Here is a 20,540-nt window from a genome sequence, read left to right as displayed (position 1 = left end):
ATGGCAATAAAACTATTCTGATTATTCTGATTATTATTTCATCCGGCCCGCCGGACATTCCCAAATAATTTTTTTAGATCTTTAAAATGGAAACTGTAGCTGCCATTATGATGTGCAGTGATGTTTTCAAATTACCGTAAGTCTTGAACTATACAAAGTATTTCAATGGTTGGAATCTGTGCTTTTGCATGATATACTAGTTACTACGGTAATCTAATTAGTTACTATGGTCATCTAATTAGTTAATATGGTAATATAATTAGTTACTATGGTAATTAGGGATGTCCGATAATATCGGCCGATAAATGCGTTAAAATGTAATATCGGAAATTATCGGTATCGTTTTTTTTATTATCTGTATCGGGTTTTTTATTTTTTATTTTTTTATTTTTTATTAAATCAACATAAAAAACACAAGATACACTTACAATTAGTGCACCAACCCAAAAAACCTCCCTCCCCCCATTTCTTTCTGTTATCAATATTCTGGTTCCTACATTATATATCAATATATATCAATACAGTCTGTAAGGGATACAGTCCGTAAGCACACATGATTGTGCGTGCTGCTGGTCCACTAATAGTACTAACCTTTAACAGTTAATTTTACTCATTTTCATTAATTACTAGTTTCTATGTAACTGTTTTTATATTGTTTTACTTTCTTTTTTATTCAAGAAAATTTTTTAAATTTAGATATCTTATTTTATTATTTTTAAAAAAAAGTACCTATCTTCACCATACCTGGTTGTCCAAATTAGGCATAATAATGTGTTAATTCCACGACTGCATATATCGGTTGATATCGGTATCGGTTGATATCGGTATCGGTAATTAAAGAGTTGGACAGTATCGGAATATCGGATATCGGCAAAAAGCCATTATCGGACATCCCTAATGGTAATCTAAGTCACAGCAGCTCAGACGAGGCACCAAGCAGTGTGGGTGCGGAGCGTTTCCACAGAGTGTTTCCAGAGCGGCTAGCCTGAAATGTGGGTGTCAAGGACCGAGGCGGAAGGAGATTTTCACAACAAAGTTCTGCAAGAAAAGTGATATTACATCAGATGTATCAGATTGTAGGTGGAGTTTTTTTTTACACTTCGCATTCATATTTCGCTGTGTTTGTTGCATTTTTGTTGTATTTCGCTTGATTGTAAAATTTGGGATGTGAGAAGTATAAGAGGAGCGTCGTTCATATGTTGTAAATATTCAGTGTTTTATCGTTCATAGTTAATATCGCAAATCCCACATTATTGGCATGTACTTTCTGGGTGCCTCATTCAGTAGAACATTTTAAATTCCATTCTGTTTTTTAAGGCATTCTGTCAAGATGTTTTTAGCATACAATCAGACATTATTGAGCGTTTTTGTATAAGTGTTCCTAAAAATAGGACCCAAACACACATACTGTACAGCAGATTGTCACAGCTTATATATGTGTGTGTGTCTGTGTATATTTATATATATGTATATCAGTGTTTCCCATAAACTGCCAAGATACCTGTGGCAGTGGGGGCGTGGCTATGGGTGTGGTCACCATGACATCATCGATTAATTTGCATAATTTACTACAATGATATGATTTGCTCTAAAAATGCTCAAAAAATGTATACTTACTAATTAATAATAACAGTTTTGTTTTAAACGTCCATCCATCCATCCATCTTACAATATAATTACAACACTTTATGTACATATTTATATACAGATTTGAACAATAAGTTATCACTGAAATATATTTATTAATTATGGTTCTTACAAAAAATATATCTTATAAAATATGAAAGCTAAAATGTCTCTTAAAGCTCTGCCCCTTTAATTAGTGCATACTAAATAATTTAACTTTAGCCTACTACTACAACCATATTATTTACCAGCAACATAAAGTGAAACAGAGGCAGAGGTGTCCTGCCACAGTCAGTAACAAATAAACAGAAAACAGTAGTGGTCAAATACAAATAAGGCAACAAGAGAAGTATCCTACTCTTCTCTTTTGTAAAGTAAATCTGAACAGCCTATATGGGCATCTACATCAACTATATGATTTGCCTGAGAAGCTGGACAGGACAAAAAAAAAAAAAAAAGTATTTGTGGCGGACGTAATTCTTTCGTGGCGGGCCGCCACAAATAAATGAATGTGTGGGAAACACTGTACATACATAGATAGATAGTCGAGGTTTCTGTGCCTTATCCGTTATACAGTGCTCAATACCAGGGGCTTTTATAAAATAAATACCTGCGAAACAGGCTTGTAGGGATGAAATACCCTCTGTGTTTTTTCCTGACCTAACGTATAAATAGATAGATAGACATACCGGCCCCCAGACACATTTTTATCTCTAAATGTGGCCTCCCCCAAGTCAAAATATTTTGCCCAGGCCTGCTCTAGGAAATGTTGTAATTTTCCATGCCAAAAAGCAGGTATGCTACAAAGTATACGATTTTCAAAATGCTGATGACACCGTTTTGTATGTTCATGCAAAAACAAAATGTGAAGAGGCTGCAGTTCTCTCTAGTGCCCTGGTGCTAGTGTCCCACTGGCTCCAAGACTCTTGACAGCATCTCAACACTAAAAAAACAGTCTGTATGTTTTTCTCTCGGCAGTCAGCGAATGGTGAACAACCATCTGTGCTAGTCAATGGTGAGAGATTAGATGTGGTAGAACAATTTAAATACCTTGGTGTAGTCTTTGATTCCAACTTAAATTTAAGTTAAGAGAATTGAACATATAATTAATCTGTCCAATTTTAAACACATTAGACCTCCTCTTACTACAAAGGTATATATGCATGCCATGATATTCAGCCACATAAACTACTGCTATACAACTTGGTCCCATACCTCAGAGAATATCCTGAAGCCACTAAAGTCTCTCTTCAAGAGAACACTAAAAATTCTAGACAAAAAGCCTCTTAAGTAGGGATGTCCGATAATGGCTTTTTGCCGATATCCCGATATTGTCCAACTCTTTAATTACTGATACCGATATCAACCGATACCGATATCAACCGATATATGCAGTCGTGGAATTAACACATTATTATGCCTAATTTGGACAACCAGGTATGGTGAAGATAAGGTACTTTTTAAAAAAATTAGCAAAATAAGATACATAAATTAAAAACATTTTCTTGAATAAAAAAGAAAGTACAACAATATAAAAACAGTTACATAGAAACTAGTAATGAATGAAAATTAGTAAAATTAACTGTTAAAGGTTAGTACTATTAGTGGACCAGCAGCACGCACAATCATGTGTGCTTACGGACTGTATCCCTTGCAGACTGTATTGATATATATTGATATATAATGTAGGAACCAGAATATTAATAACAGAAAGAAACAACCCTTTTGTGTGAATGAGTGTAAATGGGGGAGGGAGGTTTTTGGGGTTGGTGCACTAATTGTAAGTGTATCTTGTGTTTTTAATGTTGATTTAATTTAAAAAAAAAAAAAAAAAAAAAAAAAAAAAACGATACCGATAATAAAAAAAACGATACCGATAATTTCCGATATTACATTTTAACGCATATATCTTCAACATCTCTACTCTTAAGTATCATTATTGTAACATTTTAAGTAGGTATAATATTTAGGATTTAGATAACTATCAGATATTCATGGATGTTTGCCTCATCTTTAGAGTTCTAAATAAACTTGCAAAACCCTCCCTTGATAGATTCTATTAATAAAAATAATAGCAGTCAAGTAAAGACCAGAGCAGTGACCAGAGGGGACTGCAACGTACAAAGACGCAGGACTAAATTTGCCCAAACGGTGGGGTCAACCAGAGGCATACAGTCATGGAACAGGCTGCCAGCCCATGTCAGAAACTGTGACACCTATTTAACATTTAAAACTGCACTGAAACTGTGGTTGAAAACTAATCAGACATTGATTTATTTTTTTGTTCATGGTCTGTGCTTATGGTATGCTTGTAATGTGTAATGTTTTGTGATTTATGTATTGTTTTGTATCATGACCTGTTGAATGTTTACTGTATTAACCTGCATTAGGACAACGAATGAAACTTAGCTATTGTGCTAACGCCGGCATATTTACATTGTTGCTCGAAGTTGATGAATATGCATTGTCCTAATTCAAATAAATAAATAAAATTAAAATGCGCTGGCTTTATGCTAATTTACATTGGATTTGTCATAAACATGCTATTGACTAGCGTTAGCAATTTTAAATAAGAGATTTCAACACCTCCAAATTTAGCAATAAAAACTAAAACTAAGACGCACATGAATAAATACAATAATTGCAGTACAAACACTTTTTAGGGCGCAAAAAAGGGACTAGATTCAGTTTTTGGCAAAGACCTGGCTTGGCAACACACTGTAGTCTATACACTAATCTAACATCTTGGACTTGCAACTGCACGCAAAGTCTACTACATCAGAATCAGATTTATTGGCCAAGTATAGTTCACACACAAGGAATTTGACTTGGTGGACTGTGCTTTCTTTGTTCAATGTGAGAAACAAAGAAAAACGCAACAACTTCGAGTACCATGGCGTCCATTAGATTACTTGCAAGGAGACTTAGAAGTGGACAACTGGACAGCACAGTTATCATCATGAGCTCACTGTTAAAAGGTTGGATTGAACAAAACATTTAAAGGCCTACTGAAACCCACTACTACCGACCACGCAGTCTGATAGTTTATATATCAATGATGAAATCTTAACATTGCAACACATGCCAATACGGCCGGGTTAACTTATAAAGTGACATTTAAAATTTCCCGGGAAATATCCGGCTGAAACGTCGCGGTATGATGACGTATGCGCGTGACGAAGTCAGAGTAACGGAAGTTATGGTACCCCGTAGAATCCTATACAAAAAGCTCTGTTTTCATTTCATAATTCCACAGTATTCTGGACATCTTTTGCAATTTGTTTAATGAACAATGAAGGTTGCAAAGAAGACAGTTGTAGGTGGGATCGGTGTATTAGCAGCGGACTACAGCAACACAACCAGGAGGACTTTGTTGGAGCGCTAGCCGCGCTAGCCGCCGACCTCACCTTGACTTCCTACGTCTCCGGGCCGCCAAACGCATCGGGTGAAGTCCTTCGTCCTTCTGCCGATCGCTGGAACGCAGGTGAGCACGGGTGTTGATGAGCAGATGAGGGCTGGCTGGCGTAGGTGGAGAGCTAATGTTTTTAGCATAGCTCTGTGCGGTCCGGTTGCTAAGTTAGCTTCAATGGCGTCGTTAGCACAGCATTGTTAACCTTCGCCAGCCTGGAAAGCATTAACCGTGTATTTACATGTCCACGGTTTAATAGTATTGTTGATTTTCTATCTATCCTTCCAGTCAGGGGTTTATTTTTTTGTTTCTATATGCAGTTAAAGCACGATGCTATCACGTTAGCTCGTAGCTAAAGCATTTCGCCGATGTATTGTCGTGGAGATAAAAGGCACTGAATGTCCATTTCGCGTTCTCGACTCTCATTTTCAAGAGGATATAGTATCCGAGGTGGTTTAAAATACAAATCCGTGATCCACAATAGAAAAAGGAGAGTGTGGAATCCAATGAGCCAGCTTGTACCTAAGTTACGGTCAGAGCGAAAAAAGATACGTCCATCACTGCCTCTCAAGTCCTTCACTGTAACGTTCCTCATCTACGAATCTTTCATCCTCGCTCAAATTAATGGGGTAATCATCACTTTCTCGGTCCGAATCTCCCTCGCTCCATTGTAAACAATGGGGAATTGTGAGGAATACTAGCTCCTGTGATGTCACGCTACTTCCGGTACAGGCAAGGCTTTTTTTAATCAGCGAGCAAAAGTTGCGAACTTTATCGTCGATTTTCTCTACTAAATCCTTTCAGCAAAAATATGGTAATATCGCGAAATGATCAAGTATGACACAGAATGGATCTGCTATTCCCGTTTAAATAAAAAAAATCATTTCAGTAGGCCTTTAACACATGAACACACACAGAAGTACCAAAAACTGGTACCGCTGAGTACTCGTATTGATTCCAAGGTAGCGGGAATTGGTACCGTATCGATTCAAGTGTGAAAGGCACCCATCCCTAATAACAATGCAGATTATTTCAACATACCAGCTAAGAGAAGCGTTTGATAAACCAGTTAACATACTGCATGGGTCCTTACCTTGCCTGATCGTAGTCTCTGGATCCTGGTTTCACACACCTTCTTCACAAACAGAAGACTGTTTATCTGGTTCTTGATCACGTTGATGTCTAACAGTTAGAAAAAAGGGGAGCACAGTCGGGTGTTTAGAGCAGACCTGGTCAAAATACGGCCACATGCAGACCGTTAAGATTTTTAATCAGGCCCGCCGGACGTTCTACATGATTTTTTTAGACCTTTAACATCAAAACTGTATCCGCCATTATGATGTGCAGTGCTCTTTTTAAATGACAGTAAGTCTGGGAAGTATAGAAAGTGTTTCAATGGTCGAAATCTGCGCTTTTGGGTGTTATAGGAGTTATTATGGTAATCTACGTCACAGCAGCTCAGACAAGGACAAAGCAGAGTGGGCGGGGTTTGTTTTCAGAGCAGCCAGCCCCAAACGCGTGCATCAGAAACAGATGCAGAAGCAGATTTTTACAACAAATAGTGATAATATATCATATCGTAGGTGTTTATTACCCTTTGCATTCATATTTTGCTGTTTTTTACATTTTTGTTGCGTTTTGCTTGATTGTAAAAGATACACAACTATGGAGGAGCTGGTCTGAGAAGTAAAAGATGTTCATATGTTGTTAATATTCACTGTTTCATTGTTCATAGTTAAAATCGTAAATCCCACTTTCTTTATTTTCATGTACATTTTGGGTGTCCCATTCAGACAAAAACCTGTAACATTCCATTCTGTTTTTTTGAAGTGGTCTGTCATAACTTTTTTAGAATTCTATCGGACATTGTGAGTTTTGGGTATTAGTGTTCCTGAAAAAAAGGGAGCCAAACACACATACTGTATAGCAGATTTTTACAGCCAAATGTGTATATACAGTGTTTCCCGTAAACTGCCAAGATACCTGCGGCGGTGGGGGTGTGGCTATGGGCGTGGTCACCATGAGATCATCGAGTAATTTGCATAATTTACTACTATGATATGATTTTCTCTAAAAAGGCTCAAAAAATGTATACTTACTAATTAATAATAACAGTTTTGTTTTAAACGTCCATTCATCCATCCATCCATTTTACAATATAATTACAACACTTTATGTACATATTTATATACAGATTTGAACAATAAGTTATTCACTGAAATATATTTATTAATTGTGGTTCTTACAAAAAATATATCTTATAAAATATAACAGCTAAAATGTCTCTTAAAGCTCTGCCCCTTTAATTAGTGCATACTAAATAATTTAACTTTAGCCTACTACTACAACTAGGGATGTCCGATAATGGCTTTTTGCCGATATCCGATATTCCGATATTGTCCAACTCTTTAATTACAGATACCGATATCAACCGATACCGATATCAACCGATATATGCAGTCGTGGAATTAACACATTATTATGCCTAATTTGGACAACCAGGTATGGTGAGGATAAGGTACTTTTTAAAAAAAATTATAAAATAAGATAACTAAATTAAAAACATTTTCTTGAATAAAAAAGAAAGTAAAACAATATAAAAACAGTTACATAGAAACTAGTAATTAATGAAAATGAGTAAAATTAACTGTTAAAGGTTAGTACTATTAGTGGACCAGCAGCACGCACAATCATGTGTGCTTACGGACTGTATCCCTTGCAGACTGTATTGATATATATTTATATATAATGTAGGAACCAGAATATTGATAACAGAAAGAAATGGGGGGAGGGAGGTTTTTTGGGTTGGTGCACTAATTGTAAGTGTATCTTGTGTTTTTTATGTTGATTTAATAAAAAAAACAAAAAAACAAACAAACAAAAAAAAAACGATACAGATAATAAAAAAACTGATACCGATAATTTCCGATATTACATTTTAACGCATTTATCGGACATCCCTAACTACAACCATATTATTTACCAGCAACATAAAGTGAAACAGAGGCAGAGGTGTCCTGCCACAGTCAGTAACAAATAAACAGAAAACAGTAGTGGTCAAATACAAATAAGGCAACAAGAGAAGTATCCTACACTTCTCTTTTGTAAAGTAAATTTATCTGAACAGCCTATATGGGCATCTACATCAACTATATGATTTGCCTGAGAAGCTGGACAGGACAAAAAAAATAAAAAATTAAAAAAAATATTTGTATCTTTTATTTTTTTAATTTATTTGTGGCGGACGTAATTCTTTCGTGGCGGGCCGCCACAAATAAATGAATGTGTGGGAAACACTGATATATAATTTATACACACATACACATTGGCCGCCCCAGACACATTTTTTCTCTCAATGTGGCCCCCGAGTCAAAATATTCGCCCAGCTCTGGTTTAGAGGGTTACGAAGCTGCAAGTGATAATGACTCACCATCTCCTGCTGTGTCCAGCGAGCGCAGGTACTGCAGCTCCTCCATCACCTTGTCCTTCACTGCCTCCAGCTCGGCAGGCTTGTCCGTCAGCTTTAGGATGTTCATAAAGGCTTCGTAGTTACAGCTGGAGTCCCGGATCTATGAGCACACACTCTGAATCACTGTCCAAACACACAGCTGTGAGATGTTTCAATGCCAAAGTGTCCGAGTCGTACCATCCAAATGACAAACTGGTTGATGTAGTCTGGGTCGCTCAGCTGGTTAATGAGAGGAAGGAGGACACCACGTGCCAACACCTCCTAATAAAAACACATCCCAGGTGAAGGGAGAACTGCCGAAGGGCTACTGAGACTTTCTGACATGTACTTACTCTTAAAAAGTATCGCATATTCTTGTTGTGGAAGTCTCCAGGAGGTAGTAACAGGTACAGAAGCAACTCGCACAAGTCTCGAAGGAAACCTGACACAAAAAGTCGTTCAGCACGATGTGAACGCGCAGACACACGCGTGACTTTGTCTACCTTCTTCATCCTTCTGAGAAGTGCACACTACGTCTCGACAAATCTTCCTTTCCATCTCCACTTCCGCCTCAAAAAATGAGTCGATCAGCTCCTCCGTTATGTCCCCTGTTTGGACAACACGACTGTTACTCTCACTTCTCACCGTGTGTCATTCATTTGTGTTTACTTTGTTTATCGTCTCTGTCTGGGAGACGATCCTGAGCTTTACGAAAGACACGCAAATGGGTGGCAAAGTCGTCCACCAGGCGGGTGGTGAAGTAAGGCTGCCAGTCCACCTCTTTGGACCTTCACACACACAAAAAAACAGGAACACGCTAATTAGTGTGAGAGCTGAATAAATAAATAGCTGATAATGCAAACTGCAACCACACTGCAAAAACTGAAATCTAAATAAGATTAAATATCTCAAATAAGGGCTGTATATGCTTATTTTCTGTCTGATAAGATAATTCTTCTCACTAAGCAGATTTTATGTCAGAGTGTTTTACTTGTTTTAAGGGTTTTGGTCCTAAATGATCTCAGTAAGATATTACAGCTTGTTGCTGAGATTTGATGACCTATATTGAGTAAAACATGCTTGAAACTAGAATATCAACTGTTACAAAGCTGTGTCATCAACACTCACAAGTATAAAACTACTTTTTTAAAGTAATAATTTCTTACTTCTAGCATGAAAAAAAAAATCATGATTTTGACACAAATGTCTCATAATTAAAACAGATGACAGCCAAATGGACTTTGCTGTTTTATTTTCAATGAAACAATAGAAAACGCGTACTCATATAGTAGTACAGTTGGCACAGTACAGTAAACTGACAGTTAATATTTAAACATTTAACATTTCTAACTATTTTGAACAGAAATAGTTCATGCACATTCAGATAGATTCTTCAAAATTACAATAAAAAACAATTATATATGTATATATGTGCACTAATTTACTGAAAGAGCACACACTTGGCGCGATGATGTCATGTTATCGATGGGAAAATGCATTTTTAGACCATATGATTTGCCTGAGCATCTAGGAGACCCAGAGAGTAACAAGCGGTTGCCTTGTTGCCTTTCCATTAAGAACAATAAATTAGTTTTTAGTATAAGTTTGCTGGTTTCAAGAAATGTAATGCCGAGCGCATATCATTATGTCAAGATAATGGCACTAGCATGTACTTAATTTAAGAATATTTTTCAACATATTGAGCAAAAAGGTCTCTCTTTTTTTTCCTACCAAGAAAAGTGCACTTATTAGTGAGAATATACTTATTTTGAGGTATTTTTGGGTTAATTAAGGTTAGCTAATTTTACTTGTTTTGGAAAGTCTTGACAAGCCAAATGTTCTTGTTCTATTGGCAGATAATTGTGCTTAGTTCAAGTAAAATACCCCTTATTTTTGTATTTTTTTCCTTGTTTTTGAACACTGACTTTTTGCAGTGCACAATCATTACTTTAATCGTTCCCAACTGTATTGGATCTCTGAAAGAAAGCGTGTGGTTTTTACCGTGTGGAGAACTGGACGAGGGCATTCTGGAGCGTCTGTCTGATCTCCAGTAAGAAAGACTCGTCCTCGCTCAGAGTGTAATACCAATACTGGATATAATCTCGCAAAGCAAACTGGATCACCTGCATGCGCCAATGGAAGAACAAAGACAAGACAAAATCTATATTCATTACTCAATTTTCTAGGAATAAAAAGGCAATCAGGGGCTTCAAAAAAAGTCATTGGCAGGAAAAGGTAGAGTAATAGCAATGGTGAAAGAGGAATCCCACTTAAACTGATAAGAAAATTACTCCGACTGAATACCACACTTGAATCCAAAATTTAAAAAAATATATTTCAGTGATTTAAAAGGCAGTTTGCATGGAACAAGAATACTTTTGTTTGTGAAATCCAATACCTCAAAGTAGCACACAATGACAAACACATGAATCATTACAGTGGCGGGCCGTGCGTTTCCCACCTAGGCCTTCAGTGATGTCCGACTTCAATGATTACCTCTCAAAATATTGATGTCACCACATGACCACTGCTGGAGAAATGCTATACAATAACACATTTACGCCCTACTGAGTATTAAATCACATCAACAGTGTACAAAACGGGTTGATTTCTGGTGCATTTAAAAATCAATTAAAACGCATCAGCAATTAAAACGTATCTTATGTGGTACTGTCAAAATTAAAATTGCAAAAACAGTAAAAGTGAAAAAAATTAAAAATATTTGAACTCACAATATATAGAACCTATTCGACACCGTATAAGCCAGTGGTACGCCTCGTTGTCGGCTTATTCAGAACAGCTGAGCTGGTTTCTGGGGTTGGCCGACATCGCCTCACAAGATGTAGTTTCTCTTTAAATATCCTTCTTGAAAATAGCCTTGCAAATATATATGTGCCACCTAATCAACGTTTTGTTCTTCCGGTATGGCTACAGCCTCAACACTTCCCGCTTCCTGCTAAATTGAAACTTGTGAATGGATACTCACTTTGAAATGACAAGTGAAGTGAAGTGAATTATATTTATATAGCGCTTTTCTCTAGTGACTCAAAGTGCTTTACATAGTGAAACCCAATATCTAAGTTACATTTAAACCAGTGTGGGTGGCACTGGGAGCAGGTGGGTAAAGTGTCTTGCCCAAGGGCACAACGGCAGTGACTAGGATGGCGGAAGCGGGAATCGAACCTGGAACCCTCTAGTTGCTGGCACGGCCACTCTACCAACGGAGCTATGCCGCCCTGAAGTGAGTATCCAATCACAGTCTCCTTAACATCAGGCTACTTAGATAGGCTACTGTCAACAACTTGTGATCTGATTGGCTATCGCAACTGTCTATCAACTGTATGTGTTCTCAAATGCCTCCGCTAACGGTCCCGGTGAGTATCCAATCACAGGACGCGTAAATGTCACGTGAGGCCAGCTAGAAGGCCTTACTGACAACAACTCGTGATCCCATTGGCTATCGCAATTGTCTATCAACTGTATGTCCCCGTTCACTTACAGTGCACAGACATTGTTGATTCTGAAGGCCTCAGGCAGATTTCGTACAGCATGGCAACATAAACTAGCTGAATTCTGATTGGATACACTCTAAAACTAAAAACAACACTGGAAGGAGCATAACATGACATGAAGAGGACATGAATACTTTTACATATTTAGGGAAAGTACATTAAAAAATAATATTATCTTTAATTATGATGATGATTTCTGGTTATGTTAGGCCAGCAGAGAAGGCCTTGCTGGCCCTGACGACACACCACTGCGTCATTGTAACTTTCTCTTAAAACTGCAAGTTTCCTTCTTTAAATGCCTACTGAAAGCCACTACTAGCGACCACGCAGTCTGATAGTTTATATATCAATGATGAAATCTTAACGTTGCAACACATGCCAATACGGCCGGGTTAACTTATAAAGTGCAATTTTAAATTTCCCGCTAAACTTCCGGTTGGAAACGTCTATGTATGATGACGTATGCATATGACGTCAATCGTTGAAACGGAAGTATTGGGACACATTGTATCCAATACAAAAAGCTTGGTTTTCATCGCAAAATTCCACAGTATTCTGGACATCTGTGTTGGTGAATCTTTTGCAATTTGTTTAATGAACAGTGAGGACTACAAAGAAGAAAGTTGTAGGTGGGATCGGTGTATTAGCGACTGGCTGCAGCAACACAACCAGGAGGACTTTGACTTGGATAGCAGACGCGCTATCCGACGCTAGCCGCCGACCGCATCGATGATCGGGTGAAGTCCTTCGTCGCTCCGTCGATCGCTGGAACGCAGGTGAGCACGGGTGTTGATGAGCAGATGAGGGCTGGCTGGCGTAGGTGGATAGCTAATGATTTTAGCATAGCTCTGTGAGGTCCCGTTGCTAAGTTAGCTTCAATGACGTCGTTAGCAACAGCATTGTTAAGCTTCGCCAGGCTGGAAAGCATTAACCGTGTATTTACAGGTCCATGGTTTAATAGTATTGTTGATCTTCTGTCTATCCTTCCAGTCAGGGGTTTATTTCTTTTGTTTCTATCTGCAGTTAAGCCCGATGCTATCACGTTAGCTCCGAAGCTAAAGTGCTTCGCCGATGTATTGTCGTGGAGATAAAAGTCACTGTGAATGTCCATTTCGCGTTCTCGACTCTCATTTTCAAGAGGATATAGTATCCGAGGTGGTTTAAAATACAAATCCGTGAACCACAATAGAAAAAGGAGAAAGTTTGGAATCCAATGAGCCAGCTTGTACCTAAGTTACGGTCAGAGCGAAAAAAGATGCATCCTGCACTGCACTCTTGTCCTTCACTCTCACGTTCCTCATCCACGAATCTTTCATCCTGGCTCAAATTAATGGGGTAATCGTCGCTTTCTCGGTCCGACTCGCTCTCGCTGCTGGTGTAAACAATGGGGAAATGTGAGGAGCCTTTCAACCTGTGACGTCACGCTACTTCCGGTACAGGCAAGGCTTTTTTTATCAGCGACCAAAAGTTGCGAACTTTATCGTCGATGTTCTCTACTAAATCCTTTCAGCAAAAATATGGCAATATCGCGAAATGATCAAGTATGACACATAGAATGGATCTGCTATCCCCGTTTAAATAAAAAAAAATCATTTTAGTAGGCCTTTAAAAAGAGAACTTATGATGATTTTCCTCTTTTCTATTTTTGTTTTGTTTTAATCACGCTTTTGCAGATACAGGTTTCAGAAAATACATTCAAAGAAACTATCACTGATCTGCATCTACTCGGAGGTATACATGAACAATATGTTTTATGATTAAAAGTCCTTGAGTTTTAAGGGATTACAGTCACAAATTTGTTCAGCCTCTTCTTAAAGGCATGAATACCGCTTATAAGCATTGTAGGGCTGCTGCTATCAGTTGTTTTAGTAATCATATGGATGAATTAAATCGAAAAAAACTCATTTTCTAGCCTTTTAAGGAAAATATTTTCAATAAACAAATACTTTTCTGATGACCTTTATTCTTCCTACTTAAGAATGCACATAACATTGAAATTGCACTTTTCCCACGGGAGCATTGCTATATAATACTTATATAAGAATGTCCCCTACATGTAATAGATCAAGGCGCACCATCACGGCAAAATAAAAGCCGCTAAACCTTAAAAATGCCAGTTTGTTTTTTTTTACATGAAAATTTTTGTTTACATGGAAACAAATTCAAGTAATATATTTGTACTAGGGATGTCCGATAATGGCTTTTTGACGATATCCGATATCCCGATATTGTCCAACTCTTTAATTACCGATACCGATAACAACCGATACCGATACTGATATATACAGTTGTGGAATTAACACATTATTATGCCTAATTTGGACAACCAGGTATGGTGAAGATAAGGTCCTTTTTTTTAAATTAATAAAATAAAATAAGATAAATAAATTAAAAACATTTTCTTGAATCAAAACGAAAGTAAAACAATATAAAATCAGTTACATAGAAACTAGTAATTCATGAAAATTAGTTAAATTAACTGTTAAAGGTTAGTACTATTAGTGGACCAGCAGCACGCACAATCATGTGTGCTTACGGACTGTATCCCTTGCAGACTGTATTGATATATATTGATATATAATGTAGGAACCAGAATATTAATAACAGAAGGAAACAACCCTTTTGTGTGAATGAGTGTGAATGGGGGAGGGAGGTTTTTTGGGTTGGTGCACTAATTGTAAGTGTATCTTGTGTTTTTTATGTTGATTTATTAAAAAAAAAAAAACAACAAAAAAAAAACACGATACCGATAATAAAAAAACCGATACCGATAATTTCCGATATTACATTTTAAAGCATTTATCGGCCGATAACATCGGCCGGCCGATATTATCGGACATCTCTAATTTGTATGAATGGATATACTGTATATAGTCTATTATTTACATACTATTGGACATTATATCATATGGCCAATAGTAAAAAACATCTAAAATAGCATAAAAATTTTCCTCTATGCTTTATTTTGAAAACAAATAAAAATAAAAAAATGAAATAAAAAAAAGTGCTTTCTGAAGCAGTAGAAAATAGATGGATGGATGGATGAATCGCATATAGCATAACAATGTCCCTCTATGCTTTATTTTGAAAAATAAAATAAAATAAAAAAAATAAATAAAAAAGTGCTTTCTGAAGCAGTAGAAAATAGATGGATGGATGAATCACCTTTCAGAAGCGCTACAACTGGCCTCGCACCTGAACGGAGTTGGCACCCGGCAAAAGTAAGGAGGGAAAGTTAAAGAGAAAGGTATTTACAGTTAATTAATGCATGTATTATTCAAACATGTGCCCGCCCCTAGCATAGAGGGTTTTATTTGCAATCTAAAGGGTACGCCTCCACAGTCCACACACAAACCGTTTGCAGACATACTCAGAAAATGGGTTATAAATGAGACTGTGGAGCTAAATTTATTCCAAAATACATCCGATACATATTATTATCTAGACCACATGGTGTTGTATGGCGAATAGAATCATCATAGGTCCCCTGTAAGTCTTGTTGCACTGTGTAAGAGCCTAGGTTATAAATGCTGCATGAATAATTCACCATGATGGGAAGCTTTCACAGTCGAGACCGAAATATGCTCTCACGTCACATAGCCTGCGTCTCGATTCATTTATAGTTCTTTGAATTGGAATTGTCTTCCAAAACGCTAAGGGGCAGTGTTGCCTAACGGAGCAACCGCAGCTGTCCTTGACTAGATATTTACCTTCTTGTGTGGTCGTGCGCAATGACTACATCTAGATCAGTGATTCTCAAACTGTGGTATGAGTGCCACTAGTGGCACGCCAAAGAATCACTTGATTAAAGTACAGTGTTTTATTTTCCTATTTTCAAACACACTGTTACTGTTCAAACTGTGTGTGACGTTACAGTGGCCAAAATATATTAAATATACCTGTTAATTCATCAAACCTATATAAACGTTGCTCCCCTCGGGGAAACTGGGTAACAACAAAGCTTGACCTATTATTACTATAACAATCTACAAGGTTAATACAGTTTGCTTCTCTTTCTTCCCCTCCATTTATCTGCTATTTTTTGTATTTTAACCTATTATTACTACAACAATCTACAAGGTTAATACAGTTCGCTTCTCTTTCTCCCCCTCCATTTATCTGCTTTTTTTTGTATTTTAACCTATTATTACTATAACAATCTACAAGGTTAATACAGTTCGCTTCTCTTTCTTCCCCTCCATTTATCTGCTTTTTTTTGTATTTTAACCTATTATTACTATAACAATCTACAAGGTTAATACAGTTCGCTTCTCTTTCTTCCCCTCCATTTATCTGCTTTTTTGTATTTTAACCTATTATTACTATAACAATCTACAAGGTTAATACAGTTCGCTTCTCTTTCTTCCCCTCCATTTATCTGCTTTTTTTTGTATTTTAACCTATTATTACTATAACAATCTACAAGGTTAATACAGTTCGCTTCTCTTTCTTCCCCTCCATTTATCTGCTTTTTTTTGTATTTTAACCTATTATTACTATAACAATCTACAAGGTTAATACAGTTCGCTTCTCTTTCTTCCCCTCCATTTATCGTTTTTTTTTTTGTATTTTAACCTATTATTACTACAACAATCTACAAGGTTAATACAGTTCGCTTCTCTTTCTTCCCCTCCATTTATCTGCTTTTTTTTGTATTTTAACCTATTATTACTATAACAATCTACAAGGTTAATACAGTTCGCTTCTCTTTCTTCCCCTCCATTTATCTGCTTTTTTTTGTATTTTAACCTATTATTACAATAACAATCTACAAGGTTAATATAGTTCGCTTCTCTTTCTTCCCCTCCATTTATCTGCTTTTTTTGTATTTTAACCTATTATTACTATAACAATCTACAAGGTTAATACAGTTCGCTTCTCTTTCTTCCCCTCCATTTATCTTTTTTTTTTGTATTTTAACCTATTATTACTATAACAATCTACAAGGTTAGTACAGTTCGCTTGTCTTTCTTCCCCTCCATTTATCTGCTTTTTTTGTATTTTAACCTATTATTACTATAACAATCTACAAGGTTAATACAGTTCGCTTCTCTTTCTTCCCCTCCATTTATCTGCTTTTTAACCTATTATTACTATAACAATCTACAAGGTTAATACAGTTCGCTTCTCTTTCTTCCCCTCCATTTATCTGCTTTTTTTTATTTAACCTATTATTACTATAACAATCTACAAGGTTAATACAGTTCGTTTCTCTTTCTTCCCCTCCATTTATCTGCTTTTTTTTGTATTTTAACCTATTATTACTATAACAATCTACAAGGTTAATACAGTTTTCTTCTCTTTCTTCCCCTCCATTTATCTGCTTTTTTTTTGCATTTCAAGTTATCATTACATATATGTATTGTTGCATTTGAAACAATTGTATTGTTAATAGAGGTAAATATTGTTATTATTCATTATCAATAGTGATATTTCTATTGGTATTTGTATTGCTCCATTTGTAGTGTAATAATGCTGATTTTCATTTCGGTGTTATTAATATTTATTTCACTAACTGCTTCTTTGCTATCGCTTTTGCTATCATATTTGTACATATCCTATTTGCTGATGCTGTTCTGGTGTTATTGTTGTTGTCTCTTTGTCTTATCCCCCTTTTGTCCGCACAATTTCCCCCTCTGTAGGGCTACAACTAATGATTATTTTGATAGTGATTATTTTTTTAATTAGCCGACTATTCAAACGATTATTGCTTATGATCTGCTCTATACGTTTTAGTTTGACGTTGAGGCCCCGACTTGAATCAAACTCAGCTGTCATATATTAATTGTAACAAAAGAAACAAATGACTGCAAAACAAATGATTTTACTCTATTCCACAAAGCCCCAGTGAAAAATAAATCAACAGACTTGAGGTACAAGATGTCCTGTAAACATGACATTCAGTGTAGGGATGGGGAATATGGCCATAAAATCCACATTTCTATATATATTGCAGATAACGACGCATGTCACGATATATTATTTGGTATGTAAATGATCATTTCGTTATTTCAAATGTTCCAAACTTGGCTGCTGAGGTATGTAGTAACATACTGCATCATAAATGCTTATGGATAATTTACTGTTAATATCTGGTCACTGTGTTCTAACATGGTCCTATATACACTTCAAAGACAAGAACAAAACATTGATTAGGTGGTATATATAATATGTAATTGCAGGGCCATTTTCAAGAAGTATATTTTTAAAGAGAAACTACATCTTGTGAGACGAGGTTGGCTGACCCCGGAAGCCAGCTAAAGCATTTAGGTTTTCAGCACCGAAGGCTTGGAATAACCTAAAAATCGAATCTTCAACTTCAAACACTTGTTACATGAAATGGGTTTAAAGCTTCTGTGAAAGGATTGCAGTCTACCTTGTCTGTATGCACATGTGTTATGTGAGTAAGTTTTAATGTTGTACATTTGATCTTTTATGTGTTGTTTACTGTTTTTAATGTAACATTGCTGCTCCCCTCTTGGCCAGGTCTCCCTTGGAAAAGAGATCTTTGATCTCAATGGGATTTTACCTGGTTAAATAAAGGCTAAATAAAAAACTTAATAAAGCTAAGCTATCCCAGCGGTGAAATGCTCGCTACGTCTACTCGAATCAACCGACTACGAGCGATACCACTGGCTTATACAAATTGTGAATCCAAATATTTAATTCCTTTATTTTTTCACATTTACCGTATTTTTCGGAGTATAAATCGCTCCGGAGTATAAGTCGCACCGGCCGAAAATGCATAATAAAGAAGGAAAGAAACATATATAAGTCGCACTGGAGTATAAGTCGCATTTTTTGGGGAAATGTATTTGATAAAAGCCAACAGCAAGAATAGACATTTGAAAGGCAATTTAAAATAAATAAAGAATAGTGAACAACAGGCTGAATAAGTGTACGTTATATGAGGCATAAATAACCAACTGAGAACGTGCCTGGTATGTTCAGTGTTTCCCATAAACTGCCAAGATACCTGTGGCGGTGGGGGCGTGGCTATGGGCGTGGTCACCATGACATCATCAAGTAATTTGCATAATTTACTACAATTTTCTCTAAAAAGGCTAAAAAAATTTATACTTACTAATTAATAATAACAGTTTTGTTTTAAACGTCCATCCATTTTACAATATAATTACAACACTTTATGTACATATTTATATACAGATTTGAACAATAAGTTATTCACTGAAATATATTTATTAATTGTGGTTCTTACAAAAAATATATCTTATAAAATATAAAAGCTAAAATGTCTCAAAGCTCTGCCCCTTTAATTAGTGCATATTAAATAATTTAACTTTAGCCTACTACTACAACCATATTATTTACCAGCAACATAAAGTGAAACAGAGGCAGAGGTGTCCTGCCACAGTCAGTAACAAATAAACAGAAAACAGTAGTGGTGGTAGGTAGACACAGAGCTTCATCAAACATCTGATCCACTGAACAAAGAGCTCCAAAAATCTTGAACTTTAGACTGCCATCAGTTTTACTCCCTACACTTAACCATGTGTTTCCTACTGCCTGCAGACTTTGCACCCCTTGTTATATACACATGTTGTGTTTCTAATATAAATACATTTAATAAAGTCAAATACAAATAAGGCAACAAGAGTTTTGTAAAGTAAATCTGAACAGCCGATATGGGCATCTACATCAACTATATGATTTGCCTGAGTAGCTGGAGAGGAAAAAAACAAAACAAAAAAAAAATTTTTTTTTTACATTTTATTTACATTTTTTATTTTGTATTTGTGGCGAACGTAATTCTTTCGTGGCGGGCCGCCACAAATAAATGAATGTGTGGGAAACACTGAAGTTAACGTAACATATTATGGTAAGAGTCATTCAAATAACTATAACATATAGAACATGCTATACGTTTACCAAACAATCTGTCACTCCTAATCGCTAAATCCCATGAAATCTTATACGTCTAGTCTCTTACGTGAATGAGATAAATAATATTATTTGATATTTTACGGTAATGTGTTAATAATTTCACACATAAGACGCTCCTGAGTAAACTATGAAAAAAACTGCGACTTATAGTCCAAAAAAAACCGGTAATGTTTTTTACAATTATTGTAATGTTGACCGTACCACGTAAGATGTTTTAATTGCTGATGCTGGTTTATTGATTTTTAAATGCGTCGGAAAGTAGCCCGTTATGTACACTGTTGATGTGTTCAATGCTCAGTAGAGCGCAAATGTGTTTCTGTGTAGTATTTCTCCAGCCGCGGTCATGTGGTGACATAAATATTGATATTTGGAGAGGTAATTATTGAAGTCGGACATCACTCGGTGGGAAACCCACGGCCCGCCACTGGTAATGCACACAGGTAAGCCAAGGCCTTTTTTTCTACCTCGTCCGCCACGACGACTACCTGACTCACCAAGGAACAATGAAAGAAGTTCATAGTGGCAAAAAACTACGATACATAAGCGTTTCAAATATCACATATGAAGTCAAACTCTTAAATATCAACATGAATGTTTTGACTGCAACTGTGTCCAGTAGTCACTCCTTGACCTATTTGAG

At 36.4% G+C, this 20,540-nt stretch overlaps 1 protein-coding gene across 1 annotated transcript in view; it reads right to left on the bottom strand.

Annotated features, from left to right (window-relative positions):
- snx13 (sorting nexin 13) overlaps nucleotides 1-20,540 on the bottom strand; it is a 92,302-nt gene that overhangs the window by 25,940 nt on the left and 45,822 nt on the right. Inside the window, 7 exon segments of the mRNA XM_062029489.1 lie at nucleotides 6,129-6,217; nucleotides 8,466-8,604; nucleotides 8,682-8,765; nucleotides 8,837-8,925; nucleotides 8,987-9,091; nucleotides 9,153-9,271; nucleotides 10,485-10,606. Of these exon segments, the coding sequence (XP_061885473.1) occupies nucleotides 6,129-6,217; nucleotides 8,466-8,604; nucleotides 8,682-8,765; nucleotides 8,837-8,925; nucleotides 8,987-9,091; nucleotides 9,153-9,271; nucleotides 10,485-10,606 (747 nt within the window).

Source organism: Entelurus aequoreus, linkage group LG20 (genome assembly GCF_033978785.1).
Source record: "Entelurus aequoreus isolate RoL-2023_Sb linkage group LG20, RoL_Eaeq_v1.1, whole genome shotgun sequence".
In the NCBI taxonomy this organism is placed as follows: domain Eukaryota; kingdom Metazoa; phylum Chordata; class Actinopteri; order Syngnathiformes; family Syngnathidae; genus Entelurus; species Entelurus aequoreus.
The sequence above is the reverse complement of the archived record's forward strand: the minus strand, read 5'-3'. Positions and strand labels throughout refer to the sequence as shown.